Source organism: Oratosquilla oratoria, chromosome 39 (assembly GCF_046742065.1).
Source record: "Oratosquilla oratoria isolate Oo_2021 chromosome 39, ASM4674206v1, whole genome shotgun sequence".
NCBI lineage: Eukaryota > Metazoa > Arthropoda > Malacostraca > Stomatopoda > Squillidae > Oratosquilla > Oratosquilla oratoria.
In genome coordinates this window covers 2,875,001-2,901,561 of record NC_134815.1, presented here as the reverse complement: position 1 = coordinate 2,901,561, position 26,561 = coordinate 2,875,001, and the positions used below count along the sequence as shown (strand labels likewise).

At 40.2% G+C, this 26,561-nt stretch overlaps 1 protein-coding gene across 2 annotated transcripts; it reads right to left on the bottom strand.

Moving 5' to 3' along the window:
- Window positions 1-8,418: 8,418 nt before the first annotated feature.
- On the bottom strand, window positions 8,419-25,485 carry LOC143020254 (mitoferrin-1-like). 2 transcript variants are annotated; one of them, XM_076176446.1, is made up of 5 exons: window positions 25,333-25,485; window positions 24,945-25,087; window positions 20,771-20,993; window positions 18,270-18,326; window positions 8,419-13,226 (listed from the first exon to the last, which is right to left on the bottom strand). In XM_076176446.1, the coding sequence occupies exons 2-5, from the start codon at window positions 25,059-25,061 to the stop codon at window positions 12,481-12,483; spliced, it is 1,143 nt and encodes a 380-aa protein (XP_076032561.1). In that variant the 5' UTR covers window positions 25,062-25,087; window positions 25,333-25,485; the 3' UTR covers window positions 8,419-12,480. The 2 variants fall into 2 exon arrangements, with proteins under 2 accessions (XP_076032561.1, XP_076032562.1); XM_076176447.1 differs by lacking the exon at window positions 25,333-25,485 and having other exon boundaries at window positions 24,945-25,270.
- Between the last annotated feature and the right edge of the window lie 1,076 nt (window positions 25,486-26,561).

Here is a 26,561-nt window from a genome sequence, read left to right as displayed (position 1 = left end):
TGTTAGAGATAGGATTGAAGAGTGTTTAGTATGGGAAGGTAAGGACCCTGTAGTTTGCTTAAGTGCCGGTAAGTTTGGGAGTGAGGAATTGTTTGCGCGGTTCCGGGATGCGCTAGACAAGATTAGAAATAGGGGAGGTGTTCCTGTTGTATGTGGAATCCTTCCGAGGCGTAGAGTTGGAGGCATGTGGGATTCCAGGGCTATTGCAATGAATTGCAGGCTGGTAAAACATTGGAAGGGCATTTGTTGACAACTGGGACCGCTTTTACGGTAGAAACCATCTATATACAAGGGACGGGGTGCACTTGTCGCCCAGAGGATTTCGGCTCCTTGCTGAATCCCTTGAGCGAGAAGTAGGCATCGGGTAGATTACGTGGGAGTTGGTGGGGGGGGGGGAAGTATCGGAATATAGTTTAGGCAATAGAAACAACTTAGAGAGGGACTGTGAAAAGAATCGCCTGCTTTAGCAGGTGGAGGGAAGATAAAATTAAAGTTTACTATACAAATAGTAGAAGCATAATTAACCAAATTTATCTACTGCGAGGTAAAGCATGTGTAGAGAACTTCGATATTATAGCCATTACTGAGTCCTGGATCAACATGGCTGATCAACATTTCCTTCCGAAAATCGAAATAGAAGGATATTAGTTTTTTCACGAGGATTGGGTTGGCAGGAGTGGGAGAGGTGTAGCACTTTTCGTTAAAAATACAATAAATTGTATTATCAACAATTCGATTAAGGAAGAGGACTGTACGGAATCCATTTGAGTAGAAATTATAGGCAAGAATAAGAAAGTTATTATTGGCGTCTTATACAGACCTCCTGACCTCAGTATTGAGCAGACTGATCCCCTGATTCATGAAATTAACAGAGCGTCCCAGTACAAAAATGTTGTGATCATGGGAGATTTTAATTATAGATGTGGTGCAGGATAATTTCCTAAAACAAGTAATTACCGACCCTACGAGAGGAGTAAATACTCTGGACTTAGTTTTAACTAATAATGAGTACCCAATGAGTAACGTAAAAGTGGGAGATAGTCTAGGCTCTAGCGATCATGAAGAAATAAGATTTAATATTATTTGGGAAAAATTAAAAAGTACGAATAACGTCCAAGTACCAGACTTCAGGAGAGCAAACTTTGACAATATAAAGACCTATTTGAAATTTAATATGAAATTTCATGTGGACGATTCGGACATTGTTGAGTCTCGATGCGTGACCGGGGGTCAGGTCATGACTAGAGGTCGGGTCACGGAGGGTAATATGCATACCTTGGGTCAGGTCATTTGGGGGCGAGGTCTCAACAGACAGGTCAGCGATTTGGATGAAACGTATAGCAATCTAACTGATCTAATTATTAATGCACAAAACACATTTATCCCCCTAAAGTCAATACAGAAAAATAGTAATACTCCCAAATGGATGACGGACAGATTGAAACATGAGATCGGAATGAAAAGAGGACTTTACGTAAAGATAAAAAACGGGGAAACACACCTTAGATCAAGATATAACGAAATGACAAAGCTGGTTAAAAGGAATACACTTACAGCGAAACGTAATTATGAAATTAAGGTTGCTAGTCAATCAAGATCCAACCCAAAGGATTTATTTCATCTATATAGAACAAAAAATAAAGAAAGAATAGGACCAATTAAAAACGATGAAAATGTCATGATAGAATCGGAGGAAAAAATGAGTGAGGAGTTTAAATTGTTTTCCATCGGTGTGTACTAATGAGGTTAGATAAAGTACCTGACTGCGATCCGATTTTCAGAGGGGATGAAGAAAGTAGTCTATCTAATATCAGCATTAGTAAAGTAGAAGTCAAGCAGATTGAAAGAATTAAAGCTACAAAATCCCTGGGTCCAGACGAAAATTTTCCGAGAATGCTAAAGGAGTGTAAATTTGAAATCTGCAACCAGTTAACTGAAATATTTAATAAATCAGTAGACACTGCTTTTGTGCCTACTGCTTGGAGGCAAGCAAACGTTGTTCCTGTTTTTAAGAAGGGAGATAGATCGTCTATATGCAACTACAAGCCACTCAGTTTGACATCGGTTATAGGAAAAATGCTTGAATCAATAATAGTAAATAGACTCAGAGAACACATCGAAAGACAATTTAATTCGTGATTCACAACATGGTTTCTCCAAGGGTAAGTCATGTGTGACTAATCTTCTATCCTTTTACACTAAAGTATATAAGGCGTCAGATAATGATAATTACGATATTATTTATCTTGACTTTAGCAAAGCGTTCGATAAGGTGCCACACCAGAGACTACTAAATGAAATCAAAACCCATGGCATAGGAGGAAAAGTGTTAGAATGTATTAGAGCTTGGATTAGTAACAGAAAACAGCGGGTCACCATAAATGGAGTAAAATCTAGGTGGGGCAATGTTGCTAGTGGGGTCCCCCAAGGCTCGGTTTTGGGTCTCTTGTTGTTCATTATGTACATAAACGACTTAGACGACGGGATAAATAGTGATGTTAGTAAGTTTGCGGACGACACTAAAATAGGACGCCTAATTAAGTCAGGAGACGACGCAGAGATTCTGCAGGATGATCTTAACAAATTGTTCACATGGTCGGTGAAATGGCAAATGAACTTCAATATCTCTAAGTGTAGCGTGTTAAACGTAGGGCTACACAACCCCGAAAATAGATACAGCTTAGATAACACGCTTTTAGAGAAAACTGAGTGCGAGACTTGGGAGTTCTAGTGTGTCCGGACCTTAAAGCCAGGAAACCGTGCATTAGCATCAGGAATAAAGCTAACAGAGCATTAGGTTTCATTGCTAGGACGGTAACGAATAGAAGTGCAGAGGTAATTATTAAACTCTATCTAGCGATAGTTAGACCCATCCTTGACTATGCGGTACAGTTTTGGTCTCCGTCCTACAGAATGGACATCAATTCACTAGAATCAGTACAGAGAAGAATGACCAAAATGATATATGGACTCAGAAATTTGCCTTACGAAGAGAGGCTTAGGCACCTTAACTTACACTCTCTGGAAAGACGCAGAGTGCAGGGTGATCTAATAGAGGTGTTCAAGTGGATGAAAGGCTTCAGCAAGGGTGATGCAAACAAGGTTATTACATTAAAACAACAGGGCAGGACTCGCAGTAATGGTTATAAACTGGACAAATTTAGATTTAAAAAGGAAATAGGCAAGAATTGGTTTACTAATAGGGTGGTTGACGAATGGAATAAAATTGTAACCATGTAGTAAGCGCCGAAACTATCAGTTGTTTTAAGAAACGATTAGACAACTTTATGGATGGGGATGACAGGTGGTGATGGATATGAAGCTGCCTAGTGTAGGCCTTATGGTCTCTTGCAGTCTCCTTCATTCTTATGTTCTAATGTTCTTGGATTTGGGCAAGGAGTACCATATGCAGGGGTCGAGGAGTATGCACCTTTTCGGCGGCGACGTCATTTTCTATCGTGTCCAAGTGTTGCCAGCTGAACTAGTCGACCTGAGCGTGGATAGCATTTCTCCGTTTCACCTCAAACTATAGTTAAGCAGGTTGGAAGTTGTGGTTGATTGAAAGGGTATTGATCTTTGTGCGACTCATGGTTTTCTGAACGCTGAAATTATTTTTGCTCGTCTCGTTATTCTTCCCGTTCTTTCTCGTGTGGTATCGTAAAGGTAGAATTTCGACTTCCTCACTGGTGTTAAAGGTTGTATGTGGTGTTTGAATTCGGTTATCTGCCAAGGTTGTTAGGGCTATGGCATGTTAGGTTCTTGATTCAAATTCTATTGTTAAGGTGTCTCCTTACTAATACATATGGAGAGGTCTGCATTGGGCTTCAGATTCGTCAAATACCTTCATGGAACATTTCTTTGTTATAGAATCATCGTCGGCAGATTTCAAGACTAAGAGTCTCGATATATCCAAGTATGGTCCACCTCATCTTGGTACGAGTCAAGTTAGTTAGCAGAGCTGTGATTCACCTTGGTCTTTGGATCACGTGTTGGACTCGTGATCGACAGCTATTTCCCTCCCGGAAGAGAGCTCAGAGCTCGTATGACCGATCTATGGGTAATACTGTGACCTTACACGCACACACACACCCAACTCCCTGCCCACAAGAGTTGGAGTAACGACTCGAAGCACAGCGATACTGAAATTATTTCAGCCCTGGGCAGGATTCCAACCCGAGCCGCCGTAGTGACAGTCGGGGACTCGAACAACCGCGCCACCTAGTATGTAATATGTCTATGTGGGGTCGGAATCATAACGTCGATGGCAATGGATATCCTCTGAAGAGATTGGGTAGTTGAACTGGTCTTACCACCTGCGTGACCAGATTTTGAAAACTAGAATACGGGATGCCTAAATTGAAGAGGTTCATGGACAATCTGCACCGGCTATGTGAAGCGCACAAAACAAGTTCGCAGCTCCAGGACCTGCTTTATTGACTCGTACATTTTTTTTTTTTCACTTACTTTAAAGGGGTGTGTCTGTGGCAACATGGCGCTACTGCAGTGCCCCCTTAACGCATATAGTATTTTTGTCAAATAAAATTACAAATCTTGGTCAAAACATTGTAAATATTATTGCCACATACTAGGATGTCCCCTGTAACCTGTAAGAGAAAAAGCATCTATATATAACATTATTGCATAACTTGTACAAAGTAATAAAATATCTATTGTATATAATTTTTCATGGCGGATGGGAAGTACAAGTACTTCGAAAAGATGGAAAAGTTAAGGTAATTCTTCTCTTACTGATAACACCCAATTACCAATATGCTGCCAGATCTGCTCGGTTTTTTGTATAAATAAAATTTCACTCAGATATTGTTGCATTCGAATTAATACACTTGTTAAATGTTTCTCAAATTTCCATGCGAAGTATTTAAAATCTTGAAAATACGGGACAAAACGCGTCCTGTGGAGGGTCGATACGGGACGCGGACAAATGCTTTAAATACGGGCCGATCCCGTATGATACGTGACGTCTGGCCACCCTGGTTACCACTGCAAATTGTTCTTGAGTTTAGCACGAGCCTCCGTTTCGCTCATTCGGTGTCCCGGCGCGCATGCGCGGGGCGGGAGTGCAACAGAGGGACTTCAGTTTTGGGAAGGCTCTTGCTCCATCACTATTGTCGTTTTAAGAATGCAAGAACATAAGAGAAAGAGACTGCAAGAGACCATAAGGCCTACACTAGACAGTTCCATGCCCATCACCACCTTCCATTATGGGTGACCACGGTGGGGGGGGGGGGAGGCTCCCCAGCCAGGTTAGGTTTGGGGAGGTCATAATTTGGGTACATTTTCTAGCTCCTTCCCCGTATGGGGTGAGCAAAGCGGTTCTTAAATGAGGCTGCTCAGTCATGTTGGCTACTGCCGGGCTGTGCTACTCCCCAGTTGGCACATGGCGACCATTGAGCCTACATTGCCTACTGCTTAGGTTGTGACTGATGGCTTCCAGAGATCACTATCTCCTGCAACTACCGTCACGCATCATGGCCGGAGAATTGATGGTTGCTAATTGAATAAACAAGTTAATGAATTAACAGATGAATAAATAAACAAACAGGTAAGTACATAAGTAAACAAATAACCAAATAAGTAAATACATAAATCAATCAGTCAAATCAAACGAATTATTTTTTGTGGGAAAAACAGTGACTAAATATAGTGTCAGTTACAGTCACTGCCACTAAGCAGCTACCGAGGAGCATCATTTTGAGATGGCGGGGCAGTATTTACCTAGTTGTATTTTACGGGACGGGAGCTATGCTCGTTGTGCCCCGTTTTCGTATCTCTCCACACCCAATTTATTCTCGAACTCGTGTATAGTTCTGGCATTCGCTGTTTCACTGTTTAGTTTGCTCCAGACATTGATCACTCTGTGTGGGAAACTGTTCTTTTTCAGGTCTCTTCTGTAACTGTCCTTCTTTAGCTTTTTATCGTGTCCTCTTGTTTCTCTTTTGTCCCATTTCAATAGGTCATCTCTATCGAGAACTTCCATCCCTTTCATAATTCTGAAAATGGTCAACAAGTCGCCTCTTTCCCTTCTCTGCTCCAATGTTGACAGCTGTAATTTCTCCAATCTCTGTTCATATGTCAAATTTGATAGTGTGGGTGCCATCTTTGTCGCCGTTCTTTGGATTCTTTATAATGTTTTTCTTTGTGCTTGGTGCCCACATTGATATAGCATATTCTAGTTTCGGTCTTATCAATGTAGTAATTATTTTCTTAGCCATCTCTTCATCCACGTAGTCGAAGGCCACTTTCATTGATCTTAATAAGTTGTAAGTCTCTCCGAATAATTTATTTACATGTTTGCCAGGTGTCAAGTCACTTGAGATGATTACTCCTAGGTCCCTCTCTGAGTTTACTTTACTTCTTTGTTTCCAATCGTATATTTTCCCGAAACTGTTTTTCTCTTCCAAATTCCATTATGCTACATTTCTTGATGTTGAAGTTCATCTCGTATTTCTGGTTCCATTCCCATACTTTATCCAGGTCATCTTGTAGCGATCTGCAATTTTCTTCTGTTTTCACTCTCTTGAGTAATTTGGCATCGTCGGCAAAAAAATAAAATATGTAATAATTTACTCCTTGGTCCATATCATTTATGTATATGGCAAACATTAAAGGAGCCAAAAACAGAGCCTTGTGGGACGCCACTTTTTACATCTTCTCATTTCGAAATTTTGTCTCTAAGCACCACTTTCATTTTCTCCCAGTTAAGAAGTCCTTCACCCATTCCAATAGTTGGTCATCCTTTTCCAAGTTCCTAGTATCAAAGTCTAGAGTCGAGATCCTGCTCACCTCACCGGGGTGTCGTATCTACTTGGTCGTTGGCCACCGTAGAGCTCCATTTATGTCTGCACATGACTCTTCTTAACAAGATGACATTTGTTATTTCTTCTACAGATGTCATTAACCCGAGATCCTGCTAGCCTCTTCTTAATATAGGAAGGTGGGGTACTGAAGTGGAGTAATGCGTGTCACTAGACACTGATTAGCTCCAGTAGGGTGAACTTAGATGACCTCGGGAGGGCTGACGGGCGGCAGCCGGGGAAAAGTGATGAGGATGAAGAAAGGGCAGTATCCTGGGAAATTGCAACAGTCTTCCTCAAAGCCCATACTTAACTCCATCCATACGATGACGCCAACGCAGGCGTCATGAGGCGCGTGTGGGTATATGATGCCGGCGTCAACTCTTGATATTTAGTAGTTGTAACTAACCCCCATATTCTGTGAACTGGCCTGATCATATTTTCTGTGGTTAACAAAGTGAAAGAGTAATGCAACTGTAACTTTATAATGCGGATATTGCGATGTATCATCGTACGTCAGGCAGCTGATGCGTGTTGAAGAGGTTAAGATAATGTCGCGAACGTAAGGGGCAGACAACGTTTACTCGCCAGCGAAACGACAGCTCTCGGTAGTCCCCATATTTTTGGTGTTGCGCTCTCCCCAATAACTGAACCACTTAATAAATAGACCAAACATCTGTTATTGTGTGCAATTTTCCTCCCTTGACTACCGCCGGCCACTACCTACCATAAAAACACTCCTCCAGCCCCCTGTCACACTCCCCTACCTCGCTAACCAATCCACTGTAAATGTGGCTCTATTTCTCAGACACTGCATGAACCACCCATACAAGGTGCCTTACTAGCTTTCATATTTTTCAATGGTCCTTGAGCTTCACATTTTCCTAATGCTTTCCCATCGCTCACTTAGTTCCCCCCACTGCTACAATAAAAATTTCCCTAACTTCTACATTTAACTTTCTATAACAGTCTTCCCCTTACCACCTTCACATCCACATGCACTTTATACCTTTTCCTCTCTGACTTCTCTTCACTCCCTTCCAAAATATATTTCTATTGTGAAATATATATATATATATATCTGCCATACTCCTATCCCATTTTTCATCTGTTCTCCTCTGAGTTTTCCTGTGCATGATATACACTGGTCCTGTCTCACAACCAATCCACATATGGTCAATTTTCTTCTACTTTCAATCCTATCATTCTAACCTTTACTTTAGTCCCTCCCTGTTCCACTTCTCTTTGCACTTTTCCACTTCTTCCCTAAAACATATCCATTATTCTTCTACACATACCTCCCACATTTCCCATGGTATTCCTTAATTTGTTAATTTTGTGCACCCCCCCCTACCTTTCACTCTTTCCCTCACCCTCCACTTTTAATTTCCCACCATAAAATGACCCATTCCCTTAAAAACATCCAGAATGCATCCTATCCTCCTTCTGGATGCCACTACAGTCCAATACCCTATCAACCATCCATACTCCACCACCCTTCCACTTGTACATTTATACTCTTACTGTCAACTTGAGCACTGTATTTGCTTTCATCAACTCCCTTTCTAGACATCTCCAAAGTGTGGTATAATAAAAAAGCAAGTTCTATAAAAGGTAAATATATTCTTTAAATAGTTGTAACCTTTGTGTACATTCTATTTTTGAGATTTGCAACAATACTGGAAAAGGTTAAACCTCCCTGGGTCTGAAGCTTCTCCGAGAGTATTGAAGAATCCAGGGTGTCGATGACGTGGAGGGCCTCAACCTTTACCAGTCCAATACTACCAACGTTTATCCACCAGTACCACTTGCCAAGCCATTAGGATTGCCAACAAGTAATGAATAATGATTTTGGTGAACCTAGTAGAGGAGTTCAGAAAAGAGTTCTCCAATGCACATTCATGATGCGGTGTTGCTGTTGCTAAGGTCGTGAGGCTGTGTAACTGATGCCAAATCCTTACTACAATACTTGTGTTGTGTTGAGCATTACTCTACTAGCCCTTATTTTTGAATCTAAGTATTGTCCCCTGGCTTACAATGCCATCATCAGAATCTTATGGTATCAATATCACATATGTATGCAAGATGAGTGGGAAAGATGGTGATGATTAAGGAAGACGAAGCTTTATGCTTAAGTGACTAAAACAAAAAGAAAAAAAAATTGTATTTACAGTCAAAATTACTTTAGCTATGTACAAGTGAGAAATGGGTTGATTGTACTTGTTGGCCATGGGAAGGAAGGATGGGAGTAAGGAAGACCTCATGAGGATGTGAAGCTAAAGAGAAGACTTTGTCAATATACAAATGAGAGGGTGACATGCTTCTCTTCAACCGATATATGAAAACTAAAGACACCAATAATGGAGGAATAAATAAGAACACAAAGCATAGGATGATTGATGAATACAACAGGAGGTCTTCTTCGAGAAGCAACAAGGAAACTGCTGGCTGTCATTATGAACTCCACAATACAACTGAGGAGTAATGAAGCTGAAGTATTTGATGATGTGCAGTCACAAACCCTGAGTGTTTACACTATTGTGTATGTACCATACTCAGGGATGAAAAGGATTTATACAAATATACAAGCAATAGTTTTGTGCTGCAGTGATTGTATGGGAGACGAAAGCTTGACAAACTGGTGGAGAACATGGTACCAAATTCAGCTGGGTATAGGCAAACCACATCAAGGACACACTACCTCATGGATTTCACTCTCAGTCCTGTCTCAGCATTAGGCAGCCACTGCACAAGGACCAACTAACTGGTGCATTATGCCGTGGCTGCTGATAAAGTAATGGCTTTGGGCTGATGTTTGAATATGAAAGCTACCACTTTTACTGAGACAGTGATTATTTCACAAGTGGGAATCTTGAAAGCAGCATAAAAAAGTAATAATAATAATAAAAAACTTTAAATGAGAACTTGGGCCTTTCATGCCTTACAAAAAAAATTCACATTAAATAATTCACACCATGATTCAGAATGTGCTATTTCCATCAAATTCAAAAAATGCTTTCATAACTGATACCCACCATGCTGGCAACAACAAAACCCAAACCATACTACTAGATCCACAAGGTTTCCACTTTCCTCAGTGATCACATATTCAGTCCCTAAACACAAGTAAAACTTGTGTACACAACACATAAGTGGACACATGTTTTCTACTCATTTCAGTGGTTTAAGCACATGTAAGCCTTGTGAACTAGTTTGCTGTAAATACAGACAGAACAGTCATTACATGGCCAACTGTATTACACCTGTGGACACAAAATTGGGCATTGCAGTTTCCAAGGTTACATTGTGAAATACATGTTCAAGTCAACAATAGAGCTTACCAACTATGCCATATATTACCAGGGAATACTATCTTGCCAGAATTATGTATGTGTCTGTATATATATATACATATATATATATCACTTAAAACAAAATGTTGCACATTAGTATAATCACAAAGAACAGTTTGGTTTAAAATCTTTACCCTCCTGACCCTGCTCCCCCACCATTCCTGCCCCTGCATCCCTTCTGTTCTCACACCTCTATCCTTCAGACTCTGCCCTGTGTGACAATGTATTCTGTCAAGTTATCCCTGTTCCTCCTTCCCTTACATCTCAATTGTATGTGTTTCAATCATTTCTTGTTATCTGTACTTTCCTAAAGAGGGCTATAGCTATTAGCCAAAATATATGTTAAACTTGCAGTTTCCTTTTATTCTGACTGTGGGTTCTTTGTGATTATATTATATGTGTGTATGTGTGTGTGTATACACAGATAATGAGTACAGGGATGTGATGGTCCTGCAAAATGAATGTCAGAATCAGTCCTCTATTGCCCATCTTCAAAATCCTACCAACCTCCATCAGGAGGCGTAGCTCTAAGGGGCTGACACTCAAATCTCTGAACCAGGCCCACGATATCTAACCTTAATTGTACTTCCTGTACTTTTTCAGACAGGAAGAGATGGAAAAATGACACCTGTTCCCCTCCTCCATGTATATGCTGGTGACAAAAACTGCCCCATGCTAATACAACACAGACAACAATCCAAAGATTAACTGTATTAGTGTGGAACTGTTTCTGTGTCAACAAATAAAAGTAATTGGAGGGGAAATCACCAGTTGTCAGTTCTCTCAGCGAGAATGTGGATGAAACAGTTTCAATTGTTAGATAGGGCTTGGTACAAAGACCAAGTGACACACCTCCAGATGCTGGTGCGAGGGTTGACGAGTTACAATCGGCTGTAGAAACGCATCTATTTTGCAGGGCCACAGTGATATCCAATGATAATAATAATAATACAGGTACATCAAGGAGTGACCCATTCTAACCCTTGATAGGATTTAAACGAGTTTCGTTAAAAGTAAACTGAAACAACTGGCAGTATTTGCGGTTATACCACTGGCAATACACAGCAGCACTACTGGAATTCACTCACAGAGTCAACTTTAGAGTTCCATGATCCAATTCCTGCCTGTGAGTTGAAAGTTCATTGTGATTCTCCAAAATCTCCTAGATTAACTTCAACTAAACTTTATACAAAGCATTGTGGCGAACAGACCGGCATATCACCTGCTGTGAACCGACTACTGGCCAATATACACCTACAGCAATCAAACTGAGAAAATTATATGGAAAAATAGATACGAGTTATGCTGCAGAAAACCATTGCCCATCTTGGTGCCAACAGTTCTAAGCAGTCTGTGCCTATCGCTACATCTGGACCAGCAGCCAGGCCAGCACAGGCCTGTTGACCACAAGGCCATTTGAACCATCAACTGGGAGCATATGCACGAAAGAGAATGGGGCTTGGCATCGCATTTCAGTCTAACCTTTCCACCTATGCTGTCAATTTCAATAAAATAAAGTAATCCATATCGTAACAATGATGACATACTACAAAATTCTTGAGCCAAGTTTGGGAAACACAAATAAAGCCTTGACTGTATGCTCTATCACAAGGAACAATGGTAGTTAACTTGAGGGAAGCTTTACAACGTTGTAATTGCAAACATCTTGACCTAGAAACTCCTAAACATGTGAACATGTTCAGCTTAGTTCTACAAAATTATCACAAGCATTTGAAGCACCAAAAATGGCCAACCTTTCTATAAACTTGCCCTTTGAAGACTACCATTTTATAAAAATATGTACATTCTGGGTGTACCTGAATATGCCACTTGACAAACCAGACAATACTTAGCAGATTAGGTAGACATGATCACATATGTTTGCTAGACGTGTCAGCTGCTGAGAATTGTACAGTTTTCCTGCTGGCAGATTTAGGAGATGAATGTGGATTTAGCTGCTTCACCCCCAATCACCTGACAACCCATGGCTGCATTCAAGGTCTTAAACTTGATGGTCAATTTGTGAACATACAGTCTGGCTCTGTGAATCACCAGAGCTTGAATGAAATCTGACTAGATGAGGGAAAACATACAGCGCTTTTATTGACAGTGCATTCAAAGTGTTCAGTCATTGAGTACACTGCTGCTTGCAGACGGAGAATTAGATACCAAGAAATATTCTTGATACTTAGGTAGACACAGTCCGTACAACTGCCGTGAAGACTGCAAGGCACTAGATACTTAACCCTCCCAATGCAAAGCTCATGCCAAGATGTAATGTTCTCTTTCACACCAGTTCCTTACCTCTCCAGCTAATTCTCTGCTGCTGCTGCTGCACAGCTGGCTGTTAAGCTAGAAGGAACCTGCAAGTGCCGTAATCGCTCCACTGTCTTATGTGTTGCTACATTAAGGGTATCCCATTTTCCCTGGAATGGCAGGCTTTCAATTCTAGAAGATCTATAATCACTGCTACTCTCACTATCAACATCACTGGGAACACTGTTACTGTTCCTAAGGACTTTATCTTGTTCAAGTTCATGATCCCAATTTGGACCTTCGTCATCTCTCTTCAAACTCATTTGGTACTTGAATAATTCGTATATGCTCCAAGATATGGCTGTTCCCGGCACTTGGTATAACACCCTTGCTTGTACACCCCGGAAGAAACCTTTAAAGCCTTGGAGTGAGTAGATAGTTCTGAGTGCTGGCAATATGCCAACCACATGCGTCTGCCTAAGATGTGATAAAGTAGATTGTTCTTGTGTGTTGAGCAGAGTCTTGCATACATCTAAAGGAGTTGTGAATGCAGCACCCACAGCCCCAGCCATAGCTCCAGCCACCATATGCACTTTTGGGTTATAATTTCTTTCAGGATTCAACATGTGCTGCAAATTTTCATACATTGTGATATGAATGGCATGGAAAGGCAGGTTCATGACAAGCTGTGTGGAGTAGGATCTGTAGAATGCTGATAATCCTTCAGTGGCATACACCTTCTGCAAACAATCCCAACAGGACCGGTAGGGGCTGTTGAACATCTGCATCCGCTGTTTGATCACTGCAAAGAAAGAATGGCAAACATAAGAAGCACAATAAAGATAAGACAAGCCCAATGGGCCAAGGTGTTTTATGCCTTATTTCTATCCGCACCACGGCAAACAAAAGACTACTTTGATCCCTTTTCCATTTCTATGATAACACATAGAAGGCAATAGACAGGAGTGAGTGGAGAATGGCTGTGTATGGATGATACTGTGATGCATGGAAGGGAGTGGGTGGGGGATAAGTTGGGGGGGGGGGTTAGGGAGTGATCACAAGTGAGTAATATTTTGACACAGCCCAAAGGGATTTCTTGCTGTCTTCAATGTTACTGCAAAAGTGGCAAGGGGGGTCGCTAATTAAATGATGTGGTCTTGTTGTGGATGTGCTGTGAATTGCTACAATGCTTCTGACCCAGGAGCCAAGATGCAAGGAAAGGGTGGTGAATGGGGGTGGAATGGGTGGGAGTGGAATTTTGCCTTTTGACTTTGGCTACCTCCCTTGTATGGGGGAAAAAGCCCTTGGTATATGTATGTATGATAACACATTATACTTGTCATTCAGGGCTCCACACACTGACTACTCACTTCCTATAATAAGGTTTCAGAGTACTTCTCTACCTAACGTCATTTTAGCATCCCCAGCAAACACGTTAGCATTTCTGCCATTTCCTTTCATCAAATAACTTGAAGAAGTTCATCAGAAATATATCTGGTGCCACCAGCAATCCCTGTGACACCCCAAACCATTGTCCCTTTCCACTTGAATATATCTCATTGCACCTTTTGTTTTCCCTTCATTAAGTCATCCAAATATTTTTCCCCTATACTTCTTATCTTCCCACTTCCACAAAAAACTCTAAAATGAGACCAACAACTAGTAACTTACATGGGATGCTCCCATGATATGGATGTAGGAGAACAGCAGACCTGCTGTTCATCTTTAAATCCCATCGAGAACTCAAATCTTTAAGAACCTAACCTACTTGACCTCTGAACCAGACTTAAGATATTTATCAGTTTTAATTCTATTTCCTCCATCTTTTCATGCTTGGTGTACTTACAACCAGCTACTACTTTCTTCCAAGAATTATAAGCCAGCAATATATACAGACCTACACGAATCCAATACAAACAACAGCTCAACATTTCTTCCTGAGGGTCATTACCAGGCATTGTGGGGGGGGGGGGGGGTACCTGTTTCCAGTGAAACCTCAGGCCACAATTACAATTATAACCCTCACAAAGAGTAATCAGTCAAAAGCAGTCTTCTGAAAACCTGGTACATGCAGTCATACCATATGTTCGTCTTTTATAGTGCATTACATGCAACACACGAAAATATGCTCTTCTCCTTGGATAACTGATAGCTGAAAAGCATGTTGAACCAAAATAATATCCCCAGACTCCAACCTTCCTCACAGCCAACCCTCACATGAAAGCTCACCTTTAAAGAGTGTGCTGGAATGCTTCCTGACATGTTGTAACAAAATGTTACCAAAATAAACAATGCCTGAATATTTAGCTAATAAATAAATTCAATTACATGACCAATCAAAAGTCTTGTACTTCAACTTTCTAGAAATCCTGCTGTAGCTAGCTTGTAGAAATTTGCATAGAACTTCAGTATTCACCTTCATAATAGCATGGAAACTGCACAAGAAGGAGGGAGGGTAAGAAGGAAGGAAGGTAGTAAAGGAAGGAGAGTACATATAGGAAAAAATGCGAGTAGCTCTTTAGAGAGGAAGAAGATATCCAGAAGAAGTAAATATGCTGATGTATGACAAGAAAATTAAGTAAGAAAAAGAGCAAATGGTGGAGATGGAAAAAGTAGAGATGGATGGGGGACAAGGACATGAAGTTTAAAAGGGGGAAGTGAGAGAAGATGTGGTTTTATCGTATCACTCTTAAGCAAGAAAATTGGCTCTCCATTTCTTTGTTCAAACTTGGAACAGCAAGTGTTCCCTTCCTACTCCATTTACTAGGTAGGAAAAAGCTTTCCTACACTTTCAAATACACAAGCAGCAAACCACCAATTTCTTACACAATGAGAAACAAAAATTTCTACTGGGTGTCCACCATTGGGAAATTGGAGCCATAAATGAAACGTGTAGTCACCGGTGGTAGGGATTTTGTCATGTCTAACCATTACTAAAAGACCAATGGCAGGTGCCTGACTGTGGTAGTCCCGTACAACTGACAGCAGTTACCCATTTTCAAAACCTATCAACCCCTCACCTGCATCAGTTTGTGCAGTCTTGAGGGGCTGAAATTCCACACTAGGCCCAATATCTATTAACAATTTCAAGAAATAATGGTTTCAAACTGTCAGGAAATAGATTTAATTTGGAAGTGGGTAGAAACAACTTCGCCAACCGTGTAGTTAATGAATGGAAAAAAATTCCTGCGGAGGCAGTGTAATGTAGTTCAGTTCGAAGCTTTAAGATTCGTTTAGATAAAAATTTAAGCAAGATGCTGTAATGACTGCCATTTATTTTATATTATTTGATTATTTGTTTATTATTTGTCTATTATTTGCTTGATTTCCATTTATTATTATTTATTTGTCAGTTTATTATTATTTACTATTTACATGTTTATCACTTAACTATACCTATGTATTATTTATTTATAATCTTTATTTTATCTATTCTTATTGTTTATATATATGTATATATATGTGTGTGTATGTGTGTGTGTGTATACATATATATATATATATTCTGCATCTGACCTAGTTATGGACCAAAAGGTCTCCTGTCAGCATGCTCCGCCTTTGTAATCTTTGGTAATATATCTTCTGTAAAGGTGAGGCCTCCTGTAGGTTAAGATGGGAATCAATGTTCATGAACTGGGGTTCCCGTTTCAACTTAGAGAACCCCCTTAATAGGTAAAAGAGCTAAGGAACAGGTGACAAGAAATGTGATCAACCACAATTGATAATAATGACCAGAAAGGACTGCTCAGCCAGCGAGTTTAAGAACCAACAACAACAAAGACCATAGCATAGTTTCCAGTTACAACTGCTTTCAACAGGTAAAACTTAAAAGCACGAAATAAGATTACTTTAAACGTCAAGGAGGGAGATAGAGTATCATACCCTCCTCATGTTCAAGGTGGGGGGCAGGTGGGGAAAAAGAAGCTGCTCATTATAATGATAAGATAAACTACAAGCTGTCTCCACCCTGTCTGAAGCTAAATTAAAAGACATCTGTGATGTACAATCTATCTATATACCAAGGGCTTTTTTCCCCTCTTTACGTGGTAAGTAGCCAAGTCAAGCACCCATTCCCTCTCATCTTAGCTCCTTATGGATGACAGGCTATCCCTGTATCCTGGGTCAGAAGCAATGCAGCAAGATACAGCAAACCCCCCTTGCATCCCCTCATGCAGAACACAGAAAGATGGGGAGAATTCCCTTCAGGCTGCACCAAAATATCATTCATACATAACCACTCCCAACCCACCCAATCCCTTCCCTTCCTTGCATCACAGTATTATCTATACAGCCATTCTCCACTCACCCCTATCTCCTGCCTTCTCCCCATATATCTGCAAAACTTCCCTCAGTGATTTCCTGTCTACCCTGTCATAAGCCTTTTCCAAACCCATAAAGGCCACAAAAAATCCTTACCTTTTGCTAAATTTATCTCACATACCTGTATCTGCCTTTCCACAAAAATCTGATCCACAAAACCCCTACCTTTCTTCAACCTACACGGTTCCTCAGCAATTACTCCATCTTTTCCTCTCCTAATTATCTCAATTAAAACCATCCCATATGCCTTCCAACGACACTCAACAAACTGATGTCTTTGAAACTATTACTTACATTTGACCCCTTTTCCTTTGTAAAGCAGAACTATACAGGCACTCCTCCAGTCCTCAGGCACCCCATCCTCCCTTAGACACACATTAAACCTCACTAGCAGTTCATTATTACTGTAACTCCTTTCTTCAGACAGTCCACGTGACACCCATCTAACCAAAGTGTACCTGCTCTTATCAGTCTCAAAGCTCCTTGTACCTTATCTTTTCTTATTTCTCCTCCATTTTCCCCACTCTCTCCAAGAACATGGAACTTCAGTACTCTTCTTACTCTTTTCCTGGTTACCACTACATAGTCCATTAATACCTTATCACCCTTCCATACACCACCCTCTCCCATGTGCACTTATGCTTGACCCTTTTCCTAAACACTGTGTTAGCTATCAACTCTTTCTAAACACATCACCATCCTCACTATATCACCTGGCACTCCACACTTCCCAACCACTCCATCTATTGTTTCATTCCCTATCATTGAGATCTCCCAAAACCAGTATGTTGACAATCCTCCAAAACCTAAGTACTCGTTTAAATCTATCCCAAAAGCTTCACTTTCCTCTACTCTTTTCACTACCTGGTCCATATGCACTTACAAAGACCCACATACTAGTTGAGCCATCCCTTCCTTTCCTCATCTTCTCTTTATTCCCAACATCCTCCCCACCATACTCTCAAACTCAAAATCACCCCTCCCTTTCAATTTAGTTTCACTTAATGTCAACACATATATCTTCCTTCTCACATACTATTAATTCCCTTTTACTCTCATCTGTACCACATCCATGCACATTAAGAGACCCTCTTTTGGTTTAACTTCTTGTAGTTCCATCTGTCCCGTTTTAGCTGCCTTTATGACCCAAGTACGAAGACTCGGTACCAGTATTTTCTCTTCCCTCTACCACAGGAGACAGGTGAAAATGGAAACATCTACTCGAAGAGGTACAGAACAGTACTGGTAGGGGGGGGGGGTGCAGCATAAGTGATAGCACTGTACAATAAAGTACCATAATTTCTCTATGAGGAGATATTTTCCTCTAACATTGACTCTGGTCCATAGGGCTGCCCCATATAGTCCCCTATGTATTGGCTGCATGCTACTGTTCAAAGTTGTCCCACACAAGAACATCGAGCCAATAGCCACATGTACAAAATATCCTAAAATTCTCAAGCTTTCACATGTGAATCACACTACAACACTAGCAAAGAATACATGCAAAAAAAGTATGTATACCTACCATCGGCTGGGACCATAACACCATCATGCAGCAATGTTGCCCCACACCCTGCAGCAGCTGTGGGAGAACAAAAATCCTTATGATGGTTCTGCATATGAAGACATACATACATACATTTACCATACGACAGTTCCCCCTTACATGATAACAGTGAATAATATTACTTTGGTCTTCCAGTCACCTAGTCATCACTGGTTATTACCTGATTACAGGTAATAACTATATGACTGGCCTTATTTCCACTTCAACTTTCTGGCTTTGCCCTGTACCTTTCTATTTGCAAAACATAAATCCTAGTACCCAAACTGTGGATGAACAATATCCAATTTGACAAATGTCCATCCAATTCCCCTCCTTTTCGAACAGTCTCCTACTTCAACATGGTAGCGAGACGTTAGTAATCTACCATTCCATGATAACTTTGTTCAACATTCCTTTGGTCCCTTCTCAGTGGATGAGAGTCAGTGTGGCATTTGTATATAATTTTTGCAATCACCCACTCCCAATGGCTCCATCAAACACAACACTACATAAACCAACAATGCTTCTCTCTACCCTATGTTTTGTGCATCCCTCCCTGCTTCTGAGGTCTCACATTCGAGTACCTCAGTGGGAGAATGATCCAAGCACCAAGAGCCACCAGAATCCAATTTCATCCTCAACCAATCTGGGTTTCCCACACTGCCTGGTGGGATTTGGATTTGTCTTCCTCCGAGTTACCATGGTTGTGGGAGATGAATCCAGCTCCCACCAGGCAGTGCAGGAAGCCCAGGTTGGCTGACTGAGTGCAAAATCAGGGTCTGCAGCCCGTGGCACAACGGATCATTCTCCCACAGAACCACTCTTTATCCCAGACCAGAATGACAATGACAGCAATATATTTTACTGATGGTTTTACATTTCAATGTAACAATAAACATGGCTACTAATAACAGTGAATGGGAGTGGAGTATGTGGGGATGAAATGGGTGGAAGTGGATTTATGCCTTTGACTGTGACTACCTCCCTTGTAAGGAGGAAAAATCCCTAGATATATGTATGTACTAAGAATGAAACAACTCCCTATGGTGTAAATACAATCACTGTAATTATGCTGTTCACCTTAAAATGGTGAGAGTCCCAACATAGGATGCCTCTACCCAGAACACTAACGTATGCACATTATGTTTCCCTTTGCTCCTTCCAACATACCCTCTCCCAATAATTACTTCAATCCCATCTATCTTGTCCACATAACACCTGTTCTCATCTCCTCTTCTGAGACCCTTCCATAATGGATATATAGGGACAGATTTTCCTGAAGAGGACAAGCTTAGGCATCTTAATTTTCATTCTCTAAGTACGCAGAGTGCCAGGTGATCTAACAGGTGTTTAAGTGGATCAAGGGCTTTAACAAGGGTGATGCAGACATGGTAATCATATTAAGACAACAGGGCAGGTCTCACAGTAATGGATTTTAATTGGACAATTTTTAAATTTAAGAAGGAAATGGGCAACAATTGGTATACCAAGAGTTGTCAACGAATGGATTAGACTTTGTAACCATGTCACGAGTGCTGAAACTATTAGTTGTCTTAAGAGGTTAGATGGCTCTTTGGATAGGGATGATGGGCAGTAATGGACATGGAACTACCTAATGTAGGCCTTATGCAGTTTCCTTCTTTCTTATATTCTTATAATCCTTACATATACTCACTCAAAATATGAAAGTATGACTGGTTGCAGCATAAATGAACAGTGGCAGCTTGTGGTGATATGAAAAGGGAAACTACAACCCTACACAAGTGTCAACATGCCCTTTTTCTGGAGCTAAAGCTGTTGTATCACTGGGACATATCATGGGGAATGTTGTGCATATTAAAACAGAATCAAATATAAATTTGTGATCCCCCTGTTTCATACTACCATGGGGCACCACTGCAATCCAACAGGACAATGTCATAATATGAATCCTCTGAGACTTGATCACAGTGTGAACAGTCCTACTCTCCATCAAACTTTGCACAAAAAAATAAATCATCTCCAATTCATGTATTGTATTCTTTTTCGTTAATCACTCCACCCATCCCTGAACGTGGCACAAGGGATCAACTCCCAAACTCTATCAGATCTCTGTCCATCTACATGCATATATGAACATTCAAACATGCATTATTCTATTATGTCTGTTTATCTATACACAGGTCATCCAGGGGGTGCCAAGATAAGAGGGAGGGAGGAGGGTGGAGGGGAGTGGAATATATAGGAAATGGAATGGGTGGGAGTGGTTTCTATGCCTTTTTTTTTTTTTTTTTTGGCTATCCCCCATGTAAGGGGGAAAAAGCCTTTGGTATATGTATGTATCTATACACAGGGCTTCTCCCACCCTTATGTGAAAGGTAGCCAAACTGAAGACTCACCCACTCCCCATTCCATTTTCATCCACCCCCCCCCTTTTTTCCTCTCATGTCAGATCCTTCTGGAGCTACAATGTAGGTAGCAATAATCAGTGTAATACTTACCATTTGCTAGCTGAGTCTGTAGGCTGTTTGATTTATTTCCCCACTTCTTGATCATTTCGTAGGCAGAGAAGTAAAGAGCATGTGCGGGCCCAGCGCCAACAATAACAGCATTTACGCCCCATACAGGCCGCGTGATGCCTTCTGTGCTCACCATCTTGAAAAGACCATCACGCACAGAACGATATGCAGTTTCTGGGGATGGGGCAAGACTCTGCATACGAGTCTGTGGAAGAAAATGAAAAAATATACTTTTAAACCAGTGTGAATACGTGCAAATTGGGGAAATTTATAAACAATCTAAACTGGCATTACTGAAATTGTATATATTCCTCATTCACATTCCCCTTCACCTTGTACCAGCTCTTGCTTATCTTCAGAAGGCCCTTTCTTGATGAAGAATGCCTACACCATTTAAAGTTGCCTTACAGGCTTCACCCAACCATCCACATTGTTGCTCATTTGTCTTTATATAACCGATAATCTTAACCTCCTATTTCATATCTATTGCCAACAGCTAAATCAGACCATTACTTCAATGACCCACAAAAGTCAACACTAACAATTTTCCTCCACAAGCCAGACTCACTGGGAAGGGTAACCAGGTCACCAAGGACTTTGGGTACCTTCCATTAGACACTTTCATATCATCCAATGTCTTTTTTTTTTTTTTAATAATTCAAACTCCTTATACATTCAGATGGTTTTAATCAGCTGGTTTAAAACTTATGTACAATCAAACCATGTGTATCTGCTAAATTATACACTACCTGTACTTGCAAATAATGTTAATTTTACATTACACACTACCAAGATCTAAATAATAGGTTTAAAATTAAATGTAGTTTTTCATAATCATCTTTGTATAGTAAGGTTCAGCCAGAGTGGAATGTTTTCTGTTGATGTATAAATACAGTTTATAACTTGTATCACTACAGGGTATTCAATTACTTGTTGAACTGATTACTGTATTGGAAGATACTGGTTCTTTGGATGGAGATTCAAAGTAATAACCGAGGTGTAATCATATGCAAGCATTTGATCTTGTGTGATCCTATCAACACAGAATACTTATAATATATTTTGCATCTGTGCAGTATACTTCTATAAGATCATTATCATCATTTTGAATCACCACTGGCTACATTCATTTTGAAATGATTGTGGATTCTCATCATTCTTACATCACTGGTTGACACAATCCAAAATTTCACTTTCACATTCTGCACAGATGAATGGATCATGACAATTTGAAGTCCTTACTCCCTTCAGTTTTCCAATACTGGTGTATGCCTCACCAATTCAACCAGTTTAAACCAAAGTATTCCAGCACTGGTGTACACAGATGACACTGTGATGGGTGGAGTGATGAAAGATGATGTCAATAATGCACTCAGCCCATCCCAAGTTGTTAGCTTTCTAGGAGGCTGTAATACATTCAGTCAGGCATAATCACTGGACACATTTCAAGCCTGGAATACTTCTAGGTGAACACCTGTCCATTTCACTATGCCTCACTTCCTTGTTACTACATTTCTTTTCAAACCCTTTCATCAATGTATGTTGTCAATTTCCTTGCATTTCAAATATTGCTCTCCTAATTTCATCTCCCATTCCACACAGAAGCCTGCATAATTTATCCTCTTGCTCTTCTAGAAGTTAATGTTCTTTACCTGTACTTTTCCTACTTGGCATTCCCATTCATTTGACCAGCTTAATTTTCAGTTTTAGCTCATCATCACAGATAATGTTTCCTTGGCTTGCCAATATCTTATCCATTATGGTTTTCAGTTAATCCAACATTCTGCCCAATAATCTTGGTTGCTGTTTGAACTATGGGCTGGGGTAATATGCTCATTATTTTTGGTTATTGCATTTCTTTTCCAGAGCCACCACCCCACCCCATCCTGCCTGTGATGGCTAGCCATTTTTGTGCATTTTCTCTGGCTGTCACCTACAAGGCAATATCATTCAGCTGAATTCTCCAACACTTCAGGGTTACTCTGTTGTGCCCACTATTTTGAACTCAAGTTTCCTAATAATCTTTTTTTTCCCTTCCAAATTATGACCATGTTGGTTGGCAAGTTTCTAGTCATTGTAAATAAACAACTCCAGTTCATTGTACCAGTTTAGGTGTTCCATTTTCCAAGTCTTCCTGATCTGCAAAGCATTTTGACTGACTACCTTGGTATCTCCTTTTCATATTCCAGCATATAACTTGAATTTATGGGGAAAAAGAACACCTAGGAAGTAAAATACAAGATTTATTGAGAAGGCAGCCAAAAGCTGGAAATGTACATGTCAGACCAAACTTGTCTTAAGAGAGAAAACATTTGTGAACTAATTACATTTCTTGGAAAGGGGAGAGAGGGAAGAAAATGAAGCACCAAGAGCTTAGATATAAAAACTTATTGCAGGAACTGGGCCATCCAACTGTACTCTTATGGGCACAATTTTCCTATGGTATCACTTTTAGCAATTTGGAGTAACTACTGATCGAGGCACTTTTATGATGATGAGCAAGTCCTTAACTGACAAGATGGTGATTTGACAATTTGGGTGAAGGCCTTCTTCACATTTGTTCACCTTGATGGACCAAACTGGTCACGAACACTCCAAACTAAGCTGCATTTCAGTTCTAAACATTTCAAATATGTTCTGTAATCAGCCCCTGGTCCCCACATATCAAATCCTCCATTTCAGATGGCTACCCATGCCTCTCTAATACTTAATCCCAAACTTGCATGGTGTATTATGCTGTTCTCACCAATTATATACCTGATGCAACACCCACCACTTTCAATCATAATTAGCTCTAACCAGGAATCTGTAAAGCTTCCCAATTTATGGGTCTCTTCATGTGAACTTGTTTGGGGTAAAACTGTGTGTAAAATGTGTAGTTTTCAGAATGCTGATTTTCTTCAAACAAAATTAGAAGTTTAAATATGTAATATGACCTAGTCATTAATATTGAATTGAAACTGAGAAATACCCTCCACCACCCTTTCCATCAACTGCAACACAAATAAAATAATTGCCCACATACAGTACTGCCGGGTTCCAAACGAACTTTTTCCCCTTTCAACACAAAATGCCAGCAAGAAAATGAGTTCAGAAATATTGACCTATTCGCTATGGAACCAAACGAATCATCTTAAAATTCTTTTATCTATTAAAGATACATATACCCTTTTATACTAAAATTGCCAAACTATTCGATCCTTCACCTAGATTATGCTCACTTTCTACTTGCACTCAGATTTCATAAGTGTTAAAATGTAACCGTACCCTCATTAACTTTCAAGAAAATCTACTTTAGCTTTACTCACAAGTCTATGTTTCACCTAAACTCAACTTCTCCCCAACTCCTAGAGCTGTTGCCAACAAACCAACCTTGTAAATGGAAGCTGTCCCCTTCACCTTGGCTGGGTCATTACAAGGGTATCAAATGACCCTTGACCCATTGTCTGGAGGGAGGGGGATACACTACTATATTTTATTATCTATACTTCTAAGATTTGATTCCCCTACACCTCCCCACCAAGAACCTAGAAAACTAGTGAAAGGTCACTTGAGAAAACTCCATCCCAAACATGAAATTAAACCTAAATCATTTTTTTTCCTACATGTGAAGCTTTAGCTCCACTTAATGCATGGAATCAAAGATGTACAGGTAAAATGTACTTTAGATTTTAAACAAGTCCAAATATATTACCACCCTGTGGAGCCTCACCTTCCCTAGAAACGATCGATATGTTTACCTAATTCACGAACATCTTTTTCCACATTTCTATACGAATACGAACTTCAAATGATTGTAAAACTCACTTAGTGCCACAAATCAGATTTACTTCCTGAAATCCAACGAACTCCTCCCCTAACCTCTTGGCTACGTTACCGATTAGAACTTTCTAGATCCTGTCTCCACAATTTACTTGTGAAACAAATTATACTGGACATGTTATTTGCAGCCCATAAAAGCCAAATATGTTGATAAGCAACTAGAAATATAAAGAACAATCTAATCGTTCATTCACGGGTTCTTCAAGGACTTCGTAGAAAGAGCTGGCACACTTTACAAGGTGAACTTTTAGACACTAAATTTCTTTTCCTATCATCAATACCACTATATATAATCATTGGTGGGTCATTTCATACATTTTACAATTAAACATACCTTGACGGAATCTATGGGATACATTACGCAATGTTCCATTACTCCTGCCACAGCTCCAGCGGTCATATGTACACCCACATCACCAGTGGGTAACGATTCGTAGTCGTCGAATTCCATTGTGGTACTATTCTATATGCTATTCCCTGATAATAAATAAACAAAACTTTCCGTTAGCTCTTCTATGACACACAATATCTGGAGAGAAAGTTGCACACACACTACACCAGGCTCGACGGTACAACGCCGTCCGCCATGGCAGTAACTCATGAAGGCGGCGTATGTTTAATTTTTTCTGCAAATAATTTACGTTCAGTCATCGATTATAATTGCACATATGTACAAATATTATCACATGTTACAATTATAAATTCCCGTAACGTGTACTAACTTCACACTGTCGCTACTACCTCCTCCTGTGGAATGCCGAACTAGCAGTCAGTGAAACAGACGTGGCCTGTTGGTCTTCAACTGAAAGTTGCCAGATGTCAGCAGCAAAATTTACATGAGCCAAAGAATGCCTTGGCTTCTATAAAACTACGTTTCTAGTTATAATATGGGAATGAAACATTCACAAGTAATACATCCTTTGCAAGCTGCATGAATTCCACACACTGGGAATATCGAAATCCTTGCTGTCATAGAATAAAATATAGAGCTAATGTGCAGCAGCTTAACATTGAGGAGCAATATGGCGCTATCTTATCAAAAGTTGTATTATAACACAATAGGGCACTCACTGATCTAAGAGTGTCCACATTTTAGACCAGTAGACCATTTATAAACTGAGGAGAGTTTATAATTTTACATGAACTATTACAGGCAGAAGTGCACCGGCGACGGCCATGGTGTGATCACGTGGAATTTACCGTCGGCTGGCTGTGACCCAAGAATATTTTTGTAAGAATCATGAAAAATAAGACAAAGAAGGTCATTTTAGAAGTGGGAATTCTCAATATCTTACAGCTTTTTAGCAAAAACATACATCTAGTTCCATTACGGTAAGAAATGAAATTGGATTATCTATCAAAAGGAAGTGTGGCAACGTTGCACAGAATGATGTTGGTAGGCTATTCCATAATAATGGATGCCCGAGTTAAAGCAACCTTGCTGTCATTTCAACACTACTTTTGGAATTCATTCTAACAAGTGTCTGAAATGGACAAGAAATTAAATAAAACAAACTAAGCGTTTACCAAGGACCGCCCATGCGGATGACCAAAAGACCAGTGAATTTGGAAGGATTTTTATTTCATTTGTGAGGTACCATAGTACTAAGTAACATATTTAACACATATTGGACAGGAAAGTCAACGAAATAAGGCACGGGGTCTTGGTCGATGGAGCATGTTGGGCCCAGGTCAAATGAAGGTAGGCATGGCAAGCTGTACTTCAAAATCATTACCCAGCTGTCGACTGACAAATTCATCCACATTCAAAACAGAACTATCTCGTAACTCAATTATCAAAGCAGAGGCTGGCAATACTCAAAATATCTTGCTTTAGGTGCATCACTGATTTTTACAGTAATGGCAAGATTGCTTTCTACGCATTCAGAAAAAAAGTACAGTTGTATGGGTAATACAGCATGAGAGTGAAGTCAGCTAAGGGGATTTCTGT

Coding starts and splice junctions, on each gene's coding strand:
- LOC143020254 (XM_076176446.1), bottom strand. CDS start 25,061: ATGGAATTCGACGACTACGAATCGTTACCCACTGGTGATGTGGGTGTA. Junction 20,994..24,944: donor ATCCCATAGATTCCGTCAAG/GTATGTTTAATT, acceptor TTTCTTCCACAG/ACTCGTATGCAGAGTCTTGC. Junction 13,227..18,269: donor TGTTATGGTCCCAGCCGATG/GTAGGTATACAT, acceptor CTTTCTTTGCAG/TGATCAAACAGCGGATGCAG.